This window comes from Pelodiscus sinensis, chromosome 4 (assembly GCF_052426305.1).
Source record: "Pelodiscus sinensis isolate ZL-2025 chromosome 4, ASM5242630v1, whole genome shotgun sequence".
NCBI classification, from domain to species: Eukaryota; Metazoa; Chordata; order Testudines; family Trionychidae; genus Pelodiscus; species Pelodiscus sinensis.
Window position 1 is genome coordinate 123,652,899 of NC_143055.1, and position 21,415 is coordinate 123,674,313.

The 21,415-nt window shown below is 39.9% G+C and overlaps 1 protein-coding gene across 10 annotated transcripts in view; it reads left to right on the plus strand.

Moving 5' to 3' along the window:
• The window catches only part of WDFY3 (WD repeat and FYVE domain containing 3), a 314,732-nt gene that overhangs the window by 121,236 nt on the left and 172,081 nt on the right, over window positions 1-21,415 (plus strand). For all 10 annotated transcript variants that reach the window (XM_075929522.2, XM_075929521.2, XM_075929520.2 and 7 more), the window contains 6 exons: window positions 327-436; window positions 4,085-4,246; window positions 12,198-12,390; window positions 14,071-14,257; window positions 15,545-15,711; window positions 17,221-17,688. In XM_075929522.2, coding sequence (XP_075785637.2) covers window positions 327-436; window positions 4,085-4,246; window positions 12,198-12,390; window positions 14,071-14,257; window positions 15,545-15,711; window positions 17,221-17,688 — 1,287 coding nt within the window. The remainder of the gene's footprint in view (window positions 1-326; window positions 437-4,084; window positions 4,247-12,197; window positions 12,391-14,070; window positions 14,258-15,544; window positions 15,712-17,220; window positions 17,689-21,415) is intronic.

Below are 21,415 nucleotides of genomic sequence, written 5' to 3' on the forward strand. Positions count from 1 at the left end.
CTTTCTGGAAAGTGTTCACGCACAAGTGATGTGGTGTTTTTCTCTTATCATTTTTATAATCTCTCCAGAGGGTAAAAATGCCATTTGATCCATCTCAAATATAGGATTGATTTTATGGTACATTTGTGGTGTCCCTATTCAGTGCACTCAATGCCCAAGTAGCAGTTTGGGGTGAAATCAGACATTCACTATGTTCTCAAATGAACTCACATGAAGAGTTTAACTTAATTTCTGTGTGGTGTTTGAAAAGAAGATCCACTTTCCATGCTGCATGTGTTTAAATAGTTGGGCTTGTTTTTTGTTTTTGTGTTTTTGTTTTTAAACAGAGGCTGCAAGTCGTGCCATAGTTCAGTTCCTGGAGATCAATCAGAGTGAAGAAGCCAGTAGAGGTTGGATGCTGCTCAATACAATTAATTTATTAGCCTCATCCGGACAGGTTAGTTATTCTTTATTATAGAGAAAACTAAGGCAGGAATACCAAAATAATGTTTTCAGGTGTGCAGCATTCCTTATTAAATAGTACACGTGAAAAGATGCCATGGGAATATCCTACAGTGTCCTAATTTCAAAGTTTACAGTTCATAAAATCTTTTACATCTCCTTCCTATGTTGAGATTTAATTTTATTATACAGTAGTGTCTCTGTAGTAAAGCTGTAGTTATGATTGAAGTTGCTGAAGAGTCCTCTGGGGCTCAAATTTTATCTTTTCCTAGACCACAGTTAAATAATTTTTAGGTAAAGAAGTAATACTTCAAAAGCTGCTTAAGAGAATTTGAGTCTAAAAAGTGCTTTCTACACCTTAGAATTAATTAAAAAACAGCAATAACGAAAAATGCTTTACTTCAGAAACAAAAACCAACCAAACAAACAAACCCTTGTCACCAGGTATTGATGATATTCTCTCTTAGGGACTAAACCCAGTTAAAGATCTAAACAACCACAAAATACAGTTATTTTCTGTTTGTGTATCATTTTTTAATTAATTTAATTTTCTATTAACATTTTCAAATATTCACTGAATAGTTTGTGAACAAATTTTAACCTATAAAGTTGCTTTTGAAGTGTTCGTTTCCCTGCAATTTGCTGTGGTACTATGACTAATTCTGTAAGAGTCTGTTTGAACAGAGTTACTTTGCTGCAAGTGGGGGTGTAAATCTACATCACACTAACTATCCATGTGGACCCTGCTGCTGCATATTAAAAGTTTCTTAGTACACTTCAATCTCTTCCTGTTTTAAATTGAAGTAGGACATGTAACAGGGTTGAGTCTGCGGTACCTCCTGTGGGTCATCTTGAGAATTAGCTCTTCAACCTCAGAGCGCCTTCTGCTGGCAAGTGTCTCGCCCTTACTCGTCTTTTTAGTTACTACTCTGGTTCAGGCACCATGTCCCTCATTGTCCACAGAGCCCTTTCCTCACAGAACTGCCCTGTGGCAGTGCCCCTGCACTCCAGGGTCCTCCCCTCCTAGGGAACCCCTATATCCACCTGTCTCAATGAGCATCTAACTCCTGCCTCAGGGGCAAATTGCAATCTGAAATGGCTACTCATCATTGGCAAGGTGTTACCTGCACAAATTTATCTATCCCTTCCGCACTTTAGGGATACACATCTTTACCCAGTTCCTAGGGCTCAAGATGGAACCCTGTTCCTTTACACACCCATCCTTACTGCTGCTTTTCAGTCTGGCTGCAGAAGAAGGCTTTGGTTCAGGCCTAGCAATATGGTTACAGGCCTTCCAACATAGTTACAGAAAAACCATATTGTTACAAAGGGGTGTGGACTTGCTGTCTTGTGCTGCCCTGGATGTTTCCCTGCAGCCCTAGTCACCTCAGGCCTTGTGAGCAAGGCCTCAGTGTGGGAGTTTGCCTGTCCAGAGCTCTCCGGAGTTTGCTTGTCCTTCCCTAGCCTGCTCAGTCTCAGTACCCTCCTGATGCACAACTGGAGCAAAAATGTGTCCTCCACTCCAGGAGCCTTTATTTACACTACACCAGCTGTAGCCTTAATTTGTTGTTACCTGCCAAAGCTGTGGGCCCCACAATCTCAGCCATTTCCCAGGGCTGGGTTTAACTCATATTAGGCCAGTGCCAGACAGCCACCCTATTACAGGGCACTCGGGAACTTCTAGTGCATATGGACCCTGCTACTGCAGCTAGTAGTGCATGACACACTAATATTATGTGGATTTACACCCCGCCTTGTCATGTACTAACTCACCCCATAGGCAAGCTCCATGAAAAACAGTGGCACGAACGCCTTGTGCTTACTAAGAAAAAATCTAACCACCTATAATGGGAAATGTGTGCTTTGAAAGATAATAGTGAGAAATGGTATAATGATCTTTTCTGCCATACTAAGATCTTACTGTCAGGATGGAAAAAAGTCTGTGTGGACTAGGGATGAAAGCAACTAGTCGACTAGTTGGCTACCCAGTAAGCAAATGCTTATTGGGTAGTTGAGTAGGGACTCGACTAGTTGGTTCCCCTTACCCCCCCTTACTCCTTGCTGCCTCCATGAGAGAAAGGCAGCAAGTGGATAGCACGATCCAGTGCAGGGGGTGAACTGGCTTAAAAGCTGGTTCCCCTCCCCAGCACTGTCTCCGGAGGGGAGGCGGGGAGCAGTGGGGAAATGGCACGAGTGGGGATTGAAACAGTCCCACGAGCGCTGGTCCCACTGCTTCTCCTCTCCCTTTAGAATATACAAGAGCTGCCTGTGACGCTTGTACTTTTCAAAAGAAGAGGCACAGACAGTAACCCATGTCAGCAGGGACTGCTTTGCTCCCTGTTGGCATGGGTTCCCCCTGCCTCTCTCCCTTTAAAATACACATTTCAAAGGGAGAGAAGCAGTGGGCTAGCAAGCGCCCCCCTTATCGACTAATCAAGTAGTTGACGGAAATCCCATCATCTACTTGATTAGCTGATTAATCGAAATTTAACATCCTAGTATGGACATGCATGCAAGAACCCAAGATAATTATGACATATATTAATCTTTGAAATGGTGGCGGCACCTTGATCAGTTGTCCTTGTCAGTTATCCTTATTCTGTGTCCTTCCATACTCCTGAATTATGTATGATCATTAAATGTGTTAATTCTTGTAGGATAATTAAGGGCTATCTATTTTGGATATGCTGTTTCCTGCAGAGCACGTGGAATTTGATTTGGTCCCAAATGGATATCTTTGCAGGCTACAAGACAATAAATTTGGGAATAAATAGTAGTCTCTTTATGGAGGCCACATTATGTAAAGAAATAGCAAAGCCAAGGCAACTATGAGCTCTATTACTGAGGTTCCATTGACTGTCCTTCTGACACATTGGACAATTGCTCCCTGGTTATCTTACCAAATCTTCCCACCTGCTTTATAATGCCAGACTCCACGTCTGAACTTGTCCACTCTTCAGATGTTTTCACATTTTCTTCCATGCCATTCTGTATGAATGAAACACAATAAAGCCAATACTGTCTCTTTGTAATCCAATCACTCTTTTATGATGACTATAATAAATATCCAACTGCGAAGGTCTAGATTAAGGGCTTGAGGGAGTTGCTTATCTTTACATTAATTTGAAAAGCTTATAGTTTGTAATTGCTAAATTGATATAAATGATAATTTCTTCATTTTTTGACCTTCATTCTCTCTTACTGTCCATTATATTATTGTCTTATCTTGTAGAAGGGATTGTGTCTTTCTCTGTGTGTTTATTCTGTGTAGTTCAATTACTCTAATCCTAATGGAGCATTCAGATGCTATTCTAATATGAATAATTAATGCTTTGTTTACTACTAATGGTATATTTACACCTTTCTGAAGGTTGTCTTGTTTTTCTTTGTTTCATGTATATTGTAGAATACATAATTCATCAATACTGCAGCTTTAGCATGTTACATTTATAAGAACGTTATCCATTTTTTGCAAGCTTCTATCTATGTGGCTTCCATTAATGGCAATAGTTTCCATGATTAAATTATTCTGTCAAAGAATACAGAATGTATTGAATGTAAAAGAAAAGATTTTGTGTTTAAAAAAAACAAAACAAAACACTGTTACAATATGGTGAAATGTTGCTGTCTTTTCTGTTTTCAGAAAACAGTGGACTGCATGACTACAATGTCAGTGCCTTCCACGCTTGTAAAATGTCTATATCTGTTTTTTGACCTTCCACATGTGCCTGAGGTAGTTGGAGGAGCGCAGCATGAGCTACCTCTAGCAGAGCGCCGAACGTTACTACAAAAAGTCTTTGTACAGGTAAGAAGACAATGTAGGTGTTGACTATGTAGAACAGAGTTTCTCTCTTAAAAAGGCCAGGGACATTAAAAATGGAAAGGGGAGGTTTTATCAGAAATCTCCAGAAATTGCTGTTGATTTGAGCCAGAGACTTCACACACTGATTTTTTTTTCTTTGTTGTTTTTTTTTAACAGAGACAACTGTTAGCAGCAGAATTGAGATTGAGTGCTATTTTTCCTCACAAATGAGTGTAGCACTTGTAGCAGAATGCTTAAGAGGGATAACATGCAGACCAGCTCCCATTTTTCCCCTTCCCAACTCTGTCTTCTTTTACGTTTTTAGTCATTACAGTCATTGAATAGAGTACAGTAAAAATCTGCAGCACTGCTATTGATCTATTAAATTGTTTAAAAACATGTCATCTTTATTTCTAATAGGGAAATAAATCACCTTCCTGTGGCTGAAAAAGGGAACATCATTTTGATAGCTTCCCTGAATGAGTTAATTTAGGACCTTTTGAGCAGAACAAAATGAATCAGTTAACTTATTGAAGTTACCTTATAAGAAGGTACAGAACCCCTGCTCCCCTTGGATTGCTTCCTTTTATAAAAGGAAAATGCTGGTATTTCAGGAAAATTTGTTCACTAAGTGCGACATCACAACATTTTTCATTACTCAAATTTATCACAAATAAAAATATATTGTACTGATACTTAAATCCATAACAGACTCCATTCTAAATGGTACTATGTTCAAAAAAGAGTTGAGGGAGCACAGCACCTTGCATAAAAGAACATTTGAGCTAATATGAATAGACAGTTATATGAGAGTTGATATATTAGCATCTGATTACAAATTAATACAATCCTTTCTAAGGTAAAAAATATGTTGCCTATTGTCTCCCTTCGATTGAAAAACAAAGTAAAGATAATTGTATAAGATACATAAAATGCAGTGGTAATTTCTTTATTAGGCCTGTCAAGCAATTAAAAATATTAATCGTGATTAATTGCACTGTTAAACAATAATAAGAACACTATCTATTTAAATATTTGTGGATGTTTTCTACATTTTAAATATATTGATTTTAATTACAGTACAGACTATAAAATGTATAGTGTTGATCATGGGCTCCGTGCAGCACTGCCCCTTTGAAACGCCACAGTGGTGTTTCAAAGGGGCAGTGACGCACAGCTGATCCCTGGCTCCCCGTGGCACTGCCCCTTTGAAATGCCACGGCAGTGTTTCAAAGGGGCAGGGCTGCAAAGAGCCCAAGGTCAGCTGGGGACTCCAGCTGACCACAGGCTCTACGTTGTGCTGCCCCTTGGAAACACCGCCGCAGCATTTCCAAAGGGCAGCACGGCAGGGAGCCCGGGGGTCAGCTGTGCAGCACTGCCCCTTTGAAACACCACTGTGGCGTTTCAAAGGGGCAGTACCACACACGCAAAATGCCTGCGATTAACGCGCGTTAATTGACAGCCCTAATCTTTATTCATTCATTTAAAGTGGTCGAGTTTAGAAGGGGGTTTGAGCAGATGATGGAGCAAAGGAATGACATGGCTGAAGGGGAAAGCTTTAGATATACAGATGGAAGCAGGATCAAGGGCCTCAGAGGGGGGACTGCTGGGTGAAGAAAATGGACAGTGGAAGCATGTGACTCAGAGAACTAGGCAGAGGAAAAGATGGGTCAGTGAAGGAAAAATAGAGCTCAATAACAGGTATGTAGAGCTGGAGAATGAAAGAAGGGGTACAGCAGGTAGATAATGAAGATGGAAGGGTAAGGAAGAAGAGAAGAGTGGCTAGTCCCATAGATAAAGGGGAAGAGTTAATGGAGACAACACCAATAATGAGCATTAGGAGGATACAGGATGGGTTAAAGAGGATTACAAGGGAAAACAGGAATGGCAAGGACTTGCAGCCAGAGGAAGCAAGAGATAGACAGAGAATCGCACTGTCACTAGGAAAAGGCAGGTCTACGTGATTGGGGACTCCTTATTGAGAAGAATAGATAGGCCTGTAACCAGAGCTTTGATCCAGAGAATAGAAGGGTGTGCTGTCTGCCAGGTGCTAGGATTCGGGATGTGGAACTGAGGTTGAAGAGGATTATTAAGGGAGTAGGAAGGAATCCATTGATTATCCTTCATGTAGGAACAAATGATACGGCTACATTCTCGCTGGAACGAATTAGGGGGACTATGCTAGGCTGGGGAGGACGCTCAAGGAAATTGAGGCTCAGGTGATCTTTAGTGGGATTCTGCCTGTTCCTAGAGAAGGGCAACTAAGATGTGACAGGATTATGATGATCAATAGATGGCTTAGGCAGTGGTGATATAAGGAGGCTTTGGGATGTATGGTCACTGGGAGGCATTTATGGACAAAGGACTAATCTCTCGGGATGGACTTCACCTAAGTAGGGAGGGAAATAGACTTCTAGGATGGAGGCTGGCTCTACTGATTAAGAGAGCTTTAAACTAGGAATTTGGGGGAGACGGTTGGGAGATGTCCAGGTAATCTCTACGCTGGATTTTAACACTGAGAGGGAGGAAAACGAAGTAAGAAAGGATATAGCTGGGGGTAAGAGAATGTACATGAGGAAGGGTGGATACTAGTCTAATAGGTCATATTGGAGGTACAACGTCCGTGCCAAATTGGGTAAAGAATGTGAGTGAGGCCAAACAGCAAAAATTAAGATGTTTGTACACCAATGCGAGGAGCCTAGGTAACAAAAGGGAGGAACTCGAGCTATTGGTCCAGGAAGTGAAACCAGATATTATAGGAATAACAGAAACATGGTGGAATACTAGGCATGACTGGAGTACAGGTATTGAAGGGTATGTGCTGTTTAGGAAAGACAGAAATAAGGGTAAAGGTGGTGGAGTCGCATTGTATATCAAAGATTAGGTAGATTGTAAAGAAATAAAAAGTGATGGACTGGAGAAGACAGAGTCTGTTTGGGCAAAAATCACATTGGGAAAGAAAACTATCAGATCCTCCCCCGGGATAGTGCTTGGGGTGTGTTACAGACCACCAGGAGCCAATTTGCATATGGATAGAGACCTCTTTAATGTTTTTAATGAAGTAAATACTCATGGAAACTGTGTAATCATGGGAGATTTCAACTTTCCAGATATAGACTGGAGAACAAGTGCTAGTAATAATAATAGGGCTCAAATTTTCCTAGATGTTATAGCTGATGAAATCCTTCATCAAGTAGTTGCTGAACCAACAAGGCGGGATGCTATTTTAGATTTGGTTTTGGTGAGTAGCGAGAACCTCATAGATGAAATGGTTGTAGGGGACAACCTTGGCTCGAGTGATCAGGAGCTAATTCAGTTGAAATTAAATGGAAGGATAAACAAATCTGAGACTAGGGTTTTTTATTTCAAAAGGGCTAACTTTAATAAATTAAGGAAATTAGTTAGGGAAGTTGATTGGACTAAAGAAATTCTGGATCTTGAGGTGGACGAGGCCTGGAATTATTTTAAGTTAAAGTAGCAGAAGCTGTCAGAAGCCTGTATCCCAAGAAAAGGGAAAAAATTTATAGGCAGGTGTGTTAGACCAAGCTGGATGGGCAAGCATCTCAGAGAGGTGATTAAGAAAAATCAGAAAGCATATAAGGAGTGGAAAATGGGAGGGATCAGTAAAGAAAGCTACCTTATTGAAGTTAGAGCATGTAGGGACAAAGTGAGAGAGGCTAAAAGTCAGGTAGAGTTGGACCTTGCAAAGGGAATTAAAACCAATAGTAAAAGGTTTTATAGCCATATAAATAGGAAAAAAACAAAAAAAGAAGTAGTAGGACTGCTAATTACTAAGGATGGAGTGGAGGTTAAGGATAATGTAGGAATGGCCCAATATCTAAACAAATACTTTGCTTCAGTCTTTAATGAGGCTAATGAAGAGTTTAGGGATAATGGTAACATAACAAATGGGACTAAGGATATGGAGGTAGATATTACCATATCTGAGGTAAAAGCCAAACTTGAACAGCTTAATGGGAGTAAATTGAGGGCCCCAGATAATCTTCATCCAAGAATATTAAAGGAACTGGCACATGAAATTGCAAGTCCATTAGCAATTTTTTTAAATAAATCTCTAAACTCAGGGGTTGTACCATTTGACTGGAGAATTGCTAATATAGTTCCTATTTTTAAGAAAGGGAAAAAAAGCGACCCGGGTAACTATAGACCTGTTAGTTTGACATCTGTAGTATGCAAGATCTTGGAAAAAATTTTGAAGGAGAAAGTAGTTAGAGACATTGAGGCTATTGAGGGACAAATTACAACATGGTTTTACAAAAGGTAGATCTTGCCAAACCAACCTGATCTCCTTTTTTGAGAAAGTAACAGATTTTTTAGATAAAGGAAATGCAGTGGATCTAATCTACCTCAACTTTAGTAAGGCATTTGATACAGTACCACATGGGGAATTATTGGTTAAATTGGAAAAGATAGGGATTAATATGAAAGTTGAGAGGTGGATAAGCAACTGGTTAAAGGGGAGACTACAGCGGGTCATATTGAAAGGTGAACTGTCAGGTTTGAGGAAGGTTACTAGCAGAGTTCCTCAGGGATCAGTTTTGGGGCCAATTTTATTTAATCTTTTTATCGCTGACCTTGGCACCAAAAGTGGAAGTGTCCTGATAAAATTTGCGGGTGACACGAAGTTGGGAGGTATTGCCAATTCAGAAAAGGATCGGGATATCATACAGGAAGATCTGGATGACCTTGTAAATTGGAGTAATAGCAATAGGATGAAATTTAATAGTGAAAAGTGCAAGGTTATGCATTTAGGGATTATTAACAAGAATTTTAGTTATAAGCTGGGGACACATCAGTTGGAAGTAACGGAGGAGGAGAAGGACCTCGGAGTCCTGGTTGATTATAGGATGACTATGAGCCGCTATTGTGACATGGCCGTGAAAAAGGCTAATACGGTCTTGGGATGTATTAGGCGAGGTATTTCCAGTAGGGATAAGGAGGTGTTAGTGCCATTATACAGGGCATTGGTGAGACCCCATTTGGAATACTGTGTGCAGTTCTGGTCTGCCATGTTTAAGAAGGATGAATTCAAACTGGAACAGGTACAAAGAAGGGCCACTAAGATGATCCGAGGAATGGAAAACCTGTCCTATGAAAGGAGACTCAAGGAGCTTGGCTTATTTACCTTAACCAAAAGAAGGCTGAAGGGGGACATGATTGCACTCTTTAAATATATTAGAGGGATAAATACCAGGGAGGGAGAGGAATTATTTAAGCTTAATACCAATGTGGACACAAGAACAAATGGATATAAGCTGGCTATTAGGAAGTTTAGACTTGAGATTAGACGAAGGTTTCTAACCATTAGAGGAGTGAGGTTCTGGAACGGCCTTCCAAGGGAAGTAGTGGGGGCAAAAGATCTATCTGGCTTCAAGATTAAATTAGATGGGTTTATGAAGGGGATGGTTTGATGAGATAACATGAACTTGGTAACTAATTGACCATTCATTATCAGTGGTAAATAGGTCAATGGAGGGATGATAGGAGTTACTATAGAGAACTTTCTGGGTGTCTGGCTGATGAGTCTTGCCCACATGTTCAGGGTTTCGCTGATCACCATATTTGGGGTCAGGAAGGAATTTTCCTCCAGGGTAGATTGGCAGAGGCCCTGGAGGTTTTTCGTGTTCCTCTGTAGCATGGGTTACAGATCACAGCTGGAGAATTCTCTGCATCTTGGGGTCTTCAAAGTATTTGAAGGCTTCAATATTTGAGATATAGGTAAGAGGATTATTCTAGGAGGGGTGGGTGAGATTCTGTGGCCTGCACTGTGCAGGGGGTCGGACTGGATGATAATAATGGTCCCTTCTGACCTTGGAGTCTATGGAGTCTATCTTCCTAGTGATTTTTTCAAATCTATTTGAGATAGTTAGCCATTGTGTTGTTACATAGTGTCTCAGAAGTGTTTTATGTGTTGACAGAATAATTTCACTCGCTTTAGAAATATTGTTCTAATTCATTTACTTCGTTTAGCTTTGGTTATTTTAGACTCAGATGTAACATCATTTTGCCAGGGCCCATCTTTGCTTGAGCAATGGACGTAATACCCATGAGTTTAACACCTTGCTCTAATTCAGAGTGTTTATGCTTGACAAAACAAATCTTTTCTCTATTTCATGAAGTCTAAAAACTCAGAGAAATTCCTGGTCTGCTTTTAAGTGATCGTAGTTAGAAACAAGCAAAGGTTCACTAAGTGTGGTACTCTTTACTTACTTACAAGCAATGTATTAGTTGATATTAGGTTTGTTCTGACTCCTAAAAAGGATGTACCTTACATGTCTTAAGATTTCTTGTTTTGAATACATTTTCTTTTGACTTCTTTCTTTTACTCTGACAAGTCCACATGTCTTACATTGATAAGAAAATGTAATAAACTGTTCATTTGCCTAAAATAACCCATATGATTCTAAGCAAAATACACTCTTTGCATATCAGACCTATTTGATTTGTTTCTGTAGTGCCCCTGAGATCTCTTCATCACTCTAAATGTTGAATGATGTGTCTAGGTATCAGCTAATTCAGGGCCTCATTGTACAAGACTCTAAAATGTGGGCATGTTTTCAGAGAAGAGTTAGCCTAGGCTCTTGAGTGCTGGCCAGTCCCCTTTCTGTCCATACTTAAAAACCTCTTTCCTGAATTGAAATATTTCTATCAGACTAGCTGGTATTATTGGATATGAGTTAGAGCCTGAATTCTACTTGTACTGGTGCTGGTAGTCTGCCTATTCTGCAGTGAGGATACAGGTTTAAATCCCTGAAGTGCTGGTAGCTATCCGTTGCCATTCCATAATTCATCTCATGTGCCCCAGGAGAACAGAAAAAGTTCTCTCACCGTTCACTGTGAAAGACGTGTAGAGCAGCTCACTTAGGGTATGGCTACGCTGTTTTTTTTTTTTTTTTTTTCCTGAAGAGGTATGCAAATAGCGCTTGCATACCTTCTTCCATTTTTTCCCCCGGAAGAGACTTTTCTGCCATTTGGCCCCATCTATATGGTGCCAAATGTCGGAAACCCTCCCTCTTTTGAAAGCCCCCTTCTTCCTCGTAAAACGAGGTTTACAGGGGACTTTTGAAAGGGTTTTTTTCCAACATTTGGCCCCGTATAGATGGGGACAAATGGCGGAAAAGCCTCTTCCAGGGGGGAAAAAAAGGAAGAAGGTATGCAAATGTGAGCTCTACTTGCATACCTCTTCCAGGGAAAAAAAGAGTGTAGCCATACTCTCTCTGAAGCACTAATGATCAATGAGATGTGGTTGTAGAAATTCTAGTAACACACAAAAGGCAGCACGATTCACAGATAAGGCACTGCAGCGTGGCTGCTCACCCCTGGGCAAGGCTAGCTCAAGTGCTCAGACCTTGGTGCTGATAATTCAAATTAACTCTGAATTGAACACATACTCATAGTAAATAACCTTACGTTACCCAGTGTTTTGTCTACTCTTCATTTGGTCAAGGAAGTATGGATACTGCTCCCTTCGTAGCCAATCAGTGCTCTTCGTGCATTAGAAAGCATTAGAGTGGTTAGCTTTCCAACACCTCTGTCCCTAATATAAGAGTTGAACATGCTGTCTAGGCAACCATTCTAGTCTCTGGTAGATAGTGAATAAATGTAATATATATATCGACCTAAAATCTGATCCCTAAGTGACAGCATAAAACACTTAAAATAATCTGCTAGTATAGTCTTATTTTAATGGACCTGAGCGGTGGAATAATTATGAACTTTTAAATACCTAATCTTAGTCTTATTTAACATAGTTAAAGTAACAATATGCAAGGACGAGAACTGGACATTACTTTGCTAATAAATATAAGAGTTCTATCGGAATGATCTTTTTTTCTGAGCTATTTGTGTAAAAGTATCAATGAATGGAGTTCTGCTGTTAAATATTTAACTGGCCCTATGCTGTTTTAATAATTTGAATGCCTTATTGTTTCAGATCCTAGTAAAACTGTGCAGTTTTGTGTCCCCGGCAGAAGAACTGGCTCAAAAGGATGATCTCCAGCTTTTATTCAGTGCAATAACCTCATGGTGCCCTCCCTATAATCTGCCTTGGAGAAAAAGTGCAGGGGAAGTGCTAATGACCATATCGCGTCATGGCCTTAGTGTTAATGTAGTTAAATACATTCATGGTACGTATTTTATACAGATAGTGTTTTTTGTTTTTATTCTTCTGTTCCAGTTTCTGTATGACTCTCTTTTCATCATATAGTTTTTGTATATAATATAGCAAAAACTAAAGTACTTAGAGAGATTTAAGAGTATTTGTTCCTAATTTTGTTTTCTCACATTTGACCATTCACAAATTACACAAGACCTTAAAAAAACCAGATAAGTTCCTGATTTTGCTTTCAAACACAAATAATAAGTAAAGGAGTCCAATGGCTTCTTTAAAGGAGCATTTTCAAATATGACTTCAAAGGGGACACATTTGTTCCTAGTTACAACCATAATGTATCTTTTGGTAAATCAACAATGGGTTCTGTGGCACAGATTTATTAGGGCATAAGCAGCATAAGCGTTTGTGGTTAAAACCCTCTTTGTCAGATGAGTTGGAGTGTAAATTTTGGTGAATGAGGCAGAAAAAGAAGGTGACATCTGGGTCTGAGCTTTGATAGCGAGCCCAAGCATCCTCCAGTGCCACAATGTTCACAGTGCTATTTTTTTAATTATATTGTGAGCGTGTCTGCTCAGGTTGGGAGGCTAGTTCTCAGCTGCAGTTTAGTTGTATCCACCTGTCTCCCAGGTGACGATGAGCTAGATCTGGGCTAAATGATGCAATGCACTTGAAATAAAGAATGCACACACAAATCTAGACACAAATATGGGGCAACTGGATTAATAATACCCAGATCTGTGTCACTTCAGGATGGAAAGATGAACTAAGACTTACTGCTTTGGTTGTGTTTAAGGATCAGTCACATTATTTCCCTACTGGAATAGCAATATAAAAGAAGACCCAGGATACTATATCCAAGCATACAAGAGACAATTCTAAGGGCTTTCTCCAGAGACAATCATGTTTTAACAACCTAGAGGAAGATAGATATTTTATAATTCATCTACTGTAATTTGTTAGGACTATTTTCTTTGACATTTTAGTCTAGAATAGTATACATTTAATCTTTGTTTTATTTTCATTACCTTAAAATTTAATGTTCAAATAAATGTATGCTAGGCCTTTCTGGTGCAGCTGCTGGAATTAATTGCATAATGTTTTTTTATCAGCATGCTCAGGATTGGTTGTCTGGACTGTTATATTTTGACTTTATAGAGGAATGCTTCCTTGAGCAGTTTGACTGTTTTGATAAATGCTACATGGAGCTGTTAAACATTTTGAAAAGGCTTTGTTAAAAGTTGTATTATCTAAGATTATTATGATTAAAGGGGTTTTGAGTGAAAAATAAGTTGCTCTACTTTCAGTGTGTTTCCATGGTGTGTTGGACAGTTTAGTTTATAGTCAGTTTTACTTTTTCCTCTTTAGAGCCTGTTAGTTAAGTCTTTCATGCAGCAATAGAAAGGAGGAAAATATGTACCTATTTTTAAAATATAAAAAATATGGTTGTAATGCAAAAGTTACAGGCGGGGGAGAGAGGAAGAGGAGAGTGAATAGGACTACAGTTTAGATATATCCAGAAGTCACTTCTGAAACTGTCTAGATTTCAAGCTCAGTGTCCCTTAAATATTGTGTGATAATAAATGGTTACAGTAACTGTTACTGTATTCCTATGTATATTTTAATAATCCAAAATGATGCTTTTAAATATGTATAATGATGGGGAAAAAACTGTTTCTTATTTGTGTCCTTGCAGAAAAAGAATGTTTATCCACCTGTGTTCAGAACATGCAGCAATCTGATGACCTTTCTCCCCTAGAAATAGTTGAGATGTTTGCTGGGCTTTCTTGCTTTCTCAAAGATTCCAGTGATGTATCACAAACACTGTTGGATGATTTTAGGATATGGCAAGGATATAACTTCCTCTGTGATCTCTTGCTCAGGTATGCAAATAATATATTTCTCAACAGTTTCTCTAACACGTGGAGAGTATATTAATATACATGTATGCATTTTTAGGATCTAACAGAATGCAGCAAGGATATTGGAAATAAGGTTATTCCGTATTGGGATAACAATCCTAACACTATGATGGGTGAATGTCAGAGTGTACTACAGAACTTTTAGTGCTGCAGCAGTGTCTGTATGGGATGTTACTGCACAGCAAGCTACTGTGATACAGAGTTGCACTGGTTTGGCACACACTAACATCCCATGTAGACTAGCTCTCAATTTTAAGATGTTATTCCGGTATCCTGTTCTATATTTTACATTCCACTTACCCCACAATGAATATATGTGATAGTACCTTCCATGAGAGAAAACTTTCATAGCTGAGTGCTGTTGTAACGGTGTTGTTACTGAAACTTCACCCTCTTTTTACCAAATAAACTACAATAAATTTCTAGTACATTAGAACTCAAATTGTCTTCATGGACAAAACACAATCCATTTGCTCAGTAAGAAATTTTAAAAATCTATAATAGCTCAGCCTCCATTGCCAAGGTATTCATAGTTCTGAGGTTCTACAGTATTTTGTGATTATTTTTAGGATAAATTGTAATTTTCATCCTAAAGCTTCTTCTATTCTTAGGCTCCTAATTATGCTGAATTTTTTCCACTTTATAAAGATTATTTTTTACAGTAATTGAATATAATAAAATATATGTGTGTACTAACATTGTTAGTGTTATTTATTATATTCTCAGTATCGTAATACTTTTAAAGAACTACATTTCAGAGCTTTCCTTCTAACTATAATTACAAAGTTTTGCATGTAATGTGGCTGTCTTTGAAGTACTCCTTTTATGTATTTACTCTGTGTCTTAGTCCCTCATTTGTAAAATGATAAAACTTTCTTTCCTTTCTTGCCCCCTCCTCCCCTTGACTTGTCTGGTTAGTATTTTTTTGAGTCAGGGATAATTTTTTACTGTGTATTTAGCATGTTCAGACCCGATCTCAGTCAGATTCTCCAAATATTACCATAATACAAATAATAATGTTTAAGCAATTGAATATTATAACATTTAAAATAAACTTTAAAATATGGAAATGTAGTGTACCCTAGTCTTTGGCTTCAGAATTCTAGGTCACTAATCTGTTCTTCTTAAATTAGCATCTCTCCTTAAGTTTTTTAAAAACGCAAAACTAACTAATTAAAAGGAACCACAGATTAGTTTGAGTAAATGGTTCATGTTAAGTGACTATGTGCTATTGTATGGTATGTTTAGATTAGAACAGGCAAAAGAGGCAGAATCGAAGGATGCTTTGAAGGATTTGGTTAATCTGATAACTTCCCTGACAACATATGGTGTCAATGAATTAAAACCAGCTGGTGTTACCACTGGAGCACCTTTTCTGTTGCCTGGATTTGCGGTCCCACAACCTGCAGGCAAAGGTGAGTTTACTGTTTGTATCACGCAGTGCAGAAGTTTTACTGTGGGGAGAAATTTCTGGTAGAAAACAAGCCATTCACAGTTCATGTGTATCTGCTTTTTCCCCCTTGACATCAGCACTTAAATAGTTAACAATATTGAAGGCATTTTCCTTCATGCCTAGTGTCCAGATGAAAATAAGGGAGACAGTTTTTTCTCTTTTAGTTCAAAATGCTGATTCACTCCTGTGCAAAGTACAAATTAAATAGGTCCTCCATGCATGACTTTTTAGTTATGACTGGCATTCTTCATTATGCTTATGATGTCATTGGGAGGTTGGGGGAGCATATCATTCCAAACTCAGTCTGCTTACAGTATTACAGACGATTGTTACGTGTTACAATTGTTTTCCATTATGGATCAAATATAGGGAATTTACTTATTTGAAAAGCATTTTCTCAACTATGACTTCTTCAGATTCTTAATCACTGAAATTGCATTCTGATCTTTATATTAATTTACCCTTTGATCAATACCCTTAAGTGTATCTACCTCTCCCCCAGCTTAGTGTCATCTGCAAACTTGCTGAGGGTGCAATCCATCTCCTCATCCAGGTCATTAATAAAGATATTGAACAAAACCGGTCCTAGAACCGAACCTTGGGGCACTCCGCTAGAAACCGACCGCCATTCTGACATCGAGCCGTTGATCACTACCTGCTGGGCCCGGCCTTCTAGCCATCTTTCTATCCATCTTACCGTCCATTTATCTAATCCACATTCCCTTAACTTGCTGGCAAGAATATTGTGGGAGAAGAAGAATATCTTCTGCTTTACTCTGTGTTGATTAGGCTTTACCTGTAGTATTGTGTCCAGTTCTAGGCATGACATTTCAAGAATGATGTAGAGAAATTGGAGAAGGTCCAGAGAAGAGCAACAAAAATGATTAATGGTCTAGAAAACATGTCCTGTGAGGGAAGACTTAAAAAATTGGGCTTGTTTAGTTTGGAAAAGAGAAGACTGAGAGGGGACATGATAGCAGCTTTCAAGTACCAAAAAGGGTGTTACGAGGAGGAGGGAGAAAAATAGTTCTGCTTCACTTCAGATGATAGGACAAGAAACAATTGGCTAAAATTGAAGCAAGATACTTTAGGTGGGACATTAGGAAAAACTTCCTAACTGTCATGCTGGTTAAACACTAGAATAAATTGCCTGGAGGGATTGTGGAATCTCCATCATTGGAGATATTTAAGAGCAGGTTAGATAAATATCTTTCAGATATGATGTAGGTGGTGGTTGGCTCTGCCATGAGGGCGGAGGACTGGTTTTGATGACCTCTTGAGGTCCCTTCCAGTTATAATATTCTATGATTTTATGTGTTTGTGCTTTTTGAAATATTCATTTTAATATAATTTGTTTCTACTTATTGTGGGGAGGAGAACAAATTGTTTGCTGAATTCATACTTTTTCTTTAATATGGTCAAGCAAATGAACATAAAGAATTTTGGTTTTCCCCTTTGTTTCCTATTGTAGGTCATAGTGTGAGGAATATTCAAGCTTTCTCCGTCCTTCAAAATGCATTTTTGAAAGCAAAAACTAACTATCTTGCGCAAATTATTCTGGATGCCATTACAAATATTTACATAGCAGACAATGCCAACTACTTCATCCTGGAGTCACAACACACCTTGTCCCAATTTTTAGAGAAAATTTCCAAGCTTCCAGAAGTGCAGACCAAATACTTTGAGATGCTGGAGTTTGTTGTCTTTAGCTTGAATTATATTCCTTGTAAAGAACTGATTAGTGTCAGCATCCTCTTAAAATCCAGCGCCTCTTACCAATGTAGCATCATTGCAATGAAAACACTGCTCAAGTTCACTCGTCATGACTACATCTTTAAGGATGTCTTCAGGGAGGTGGGACTTCTGGAGGTGATGGTAAACCTTTTGCACAAATATGCAGCCCTTTTGAAAGATCCTACTCAGGCTCTGAATGATCAAGGTAGATTGTTTTCTTTGTTTTTTATTTATGATAAAGAAGACTAGATTTGGTTAGTAGGGACTAATTCTGGTTAGGGAAATGGGTAACCAGTTTAACATCACCTTTCTTGGTTAATTCTTACTGGTAACTGGTTAACTTGTGCTCCAGCTCAGCTGAACCCACTGCACCACACTGCTGGGTGAGGGTGGGGGACATACTCCAGTGCCCCCCCCCCCGCCCGCCTGCACTGCAGTGGGTGGTTAACCAGTTAAACATACAGTTTAGCTGGTTAACATTTTTAGTGGGACTTCACATTTCTAGTTCTGGTTAATTGAGCCTTTGGGGTTCTTTTCTCAGCACTGGCAAAAAATCATGTGATTTTTGGAAGCTCACTTAAATTCTCTGTTTCAGTTTTCATATGTAAAATAATGACAATGTTTAATCCACCTTTTAGAAAGTGCTTTGAGGTCCTCTAAGGAATGATGCTGTGTAAATGCAAAATATTTTTAAAAAATATGTAGTAGCTGGAGTTTTCCACTTTCTTTACTTAATGTAACATGTTGTGGTTGTTCTAATAGAGAAAAAATGAGCAACTAGGCGATATCGACTGTATAACTATATATACTGTGTTGATTTTATATTGGCTTTCATCCCAGTTATCACAGTAGTTTACAGTGTGTCCCTAACATAGTAAAGTACTCTTGAAGCACTGACCTTTATTCTTTCATGAAGTCACAATGAGTCTCTTTTTCTCCATGTGAGTAAAAGTTAGTGTTTGAAGAACCCTTTCAAACTTTGTGGGGCTATCTTGCTACAAACACATAAACAAATCACTTTACCTATCTTGGGCACTGAACATCTCTCACCTATACTAAGTAACTGTTTAGAGTAAGTTGATTGTCTTCTGGCATAAACTATATTTTGCTTCTCTCCATTCAAACTATAATATGTCTAATGAATTTTGTGCATCTATTGCTTGTGGCATTTCAGCATAGCTTAATAAATCATTTAAAAATGCGTAAATCATAGTAAGTAACCAGCAAAACAGGCAGTCCCCGGGTTATGTACAAGATAGGGACTGTAGGTTTGTTCTTAAGTTGAATTTGTACGTAAGTCGGAACTGGCGTCCAGATTCAGCCACTGCTGAAACTGACCAGCGACTGACTACAGGAAGCCTGAGGCAGAGTTTCTCTGCCCCGGGCTTCCTGGAATCAGCCGCTGATCAGTTTCAACAGCAGCTGAATCTGGATGCCTGGGACAGAGCAGCTGGGGTGCTGCCGGGTAGGTCAACCCTGAAACTGACTAGCAGCGGCTGAATCAGGACGTCTGAGGCAGAGCAGCTGAGGTGCTGCAGGGTTGGTCCAGTAGCGCCGAGGAGCGGCGCTGCGGGAACAACCGGCAGCGCCCCAGCTACTCTACCACAGGTGTCCGCGAGAAAAGCCTGGTCCGCTGGGGGAGGGGGCGCACTAGCTGCGCTCCCCCCCCCCCCCAGCAGACCAGGGAGACGTGGGCAGCGGGACCGAGACACGCCGCGGTCCCGCTCCTGGGTCCTCTGCGGCTTTGCTCCGCATCTCCCTGGTCTGCTGGGGGCCCCCCCCCAGCAGACCAGGGAGATGCGGAGCAAAGCCGCGGAGGACCCAGGAGCGGCGGGATCGCCCAGACGCGGTCCCGCTGCCCAGACTCCCCACCCCCAGCAGACCAGAGACACACGGAGCAGCTTTTCTCGCCCCGGCGGATGCAGGCAGCGGGACCGCGGCGCGTCTGGGCGGTCCCCGATGCCCGCGTCCTCCGGGGTGAGAAAAACCCTGTTCGTAAGTATGGATCCGACGTAAGTCAGATCCGCGTAACCCGGGGACTGCCTATAGTTCATAATCAAACTCTTGGTGAAAAAATATGCCTTGCAACATGTGGTAGACCTTTGCTAATGTAAATGATGGTTGAAGTCCAAGGTCTGGAGCTCTCACTGAAAAGCATTTCAGTTGTTAGGGGTGCCTATCTAGAGTTTGTCAACAAAATGATCAAATTGGCATTTGGATAGACACTAGAGCAGTATGCCTACTCTTCTGAAAGTACTGTGGGATCTTTAATAACCTCAAAAGCAGATAAGATGTCTCTTTGATCAAGTAAAACAGCACCTAAATACTGTGGTTGGTATTGGTTCAGCTCACATATTTGCTGGGATTTTTCTTGGAAGCTCTATGCAAGAACTGAACAGGACCAATGCTGTACACCTTGAAAAAGATATGGTGTTAACAGCAGGAAGTAGAATTTGAAACAATATAGTAGTGTGTACTGCGCAGTTGTCAACAGTCTTCTTAAATTACTGTTTTCATGTGTTGTTATAATTCACTTATAAAGCAAATTTCTGACAAACTTTATATATCATTTTATAAAAAATGATTAGGGTATTGTTTGTAAGCTAGAGAACAAATGATTTTTTTTAATTTTATTTTGTGCTTCAGATCACTTAGGTTACTGTCTTATTTAAAACATAAGGACTGGGAGAGGGTTTATTTGGTTATTGTAAACTGCTAATTCTTTTCTGTTTTAATAGATTTTTTTCAAGTTGAATAGATTTTTTTTTTTTTTTTTAAGTTCATGCTTGGAAGGAGATTGGAGAGTGCACTCTTTTCCTGCAGTAGAATGAGAGCATGATTCTTTAACATGGTGATAAAACTTTGTTTTGAACATGGTTAATGGTTTGTGTTGACCACAGCAGATTTTCAATGTTAGGGCTTGTCTACACAAACATTTAGTTTGTGGTAAGCTTGAGTGTGAATCTGCTGTACACTAACCTAATGCTCACTGCCTAGGTAACCCCTACTGATGTATACTAACGGTTCATTAGGGCACTTGAATCTAATCTTATTTCATCAGCAGGCTCTATTCAGACAGTGTGCAACACGCTAGTGCAGGATAGATTTACATGCCATCTTGCTGTGAACTAAATATTTGTTTGGACAAGACTTGGGGAAAGTTAAGATGACTTAAGTAAAGTTGTGACATTAAAGCACATTTGAAGTCCTGTGTGGATTAAGCAAACTAAGGTAACTTTACCATGTCTTCAAGATATGTCCCAGTGGGTGCTCCACGTTAGGTTGGTCTGCCGAGCCATACATTGGAAATTTCAGAGCAGTGTTCCTGGGGCTGTGAATGCACGCGTCTGCGGCCACGCGCTTTTAGGTGGCAGACATCGCGCATGCATGATCTGACCCCCACTCCTCAGGTCCTTCTCTACCACCTCCAGCTGCAGACAGATCTTAGCAGTGCTCCCTAGCCTCTTAGCCTCTAGATACTTATTCCCTTCAAAACCAAGTTTTCTTTCCCCAAAAAAATCCCAAAACCTAGATTAGTATAAGTTTTTGTCCCAGGTAACCCCTTCCTGCAGTTACTAGCGTGTTTCAGCGTCATGCCTGGCTCACTGGGTTTTAAACGCTGTTCCCCATGCAAAGAGCCTATCCCCATCTTACGTGGGCACTCACAATGCGTCCGCTGCCTCGGAAAGAAGCATGTCTCTCAGAAATGCCCTCATTATGCAAAGTTGAAATTGCAGATGTGAAAGGACAGAGACCTGTATCCCAAGCTATTTTTACTTGAGAATTCTCTCAGACCAGCTTCCGATCTGGACCGACAGCCCGAGGAACACAAAAAGCACAGAGCCAAAAAGCCCACCAGAAAGTGAGCTTCCTCTTTACCTCAGGGGGCTACAGTACTGAAATGGCCGTCTCCCTCACGGCTGGTGCCTAGA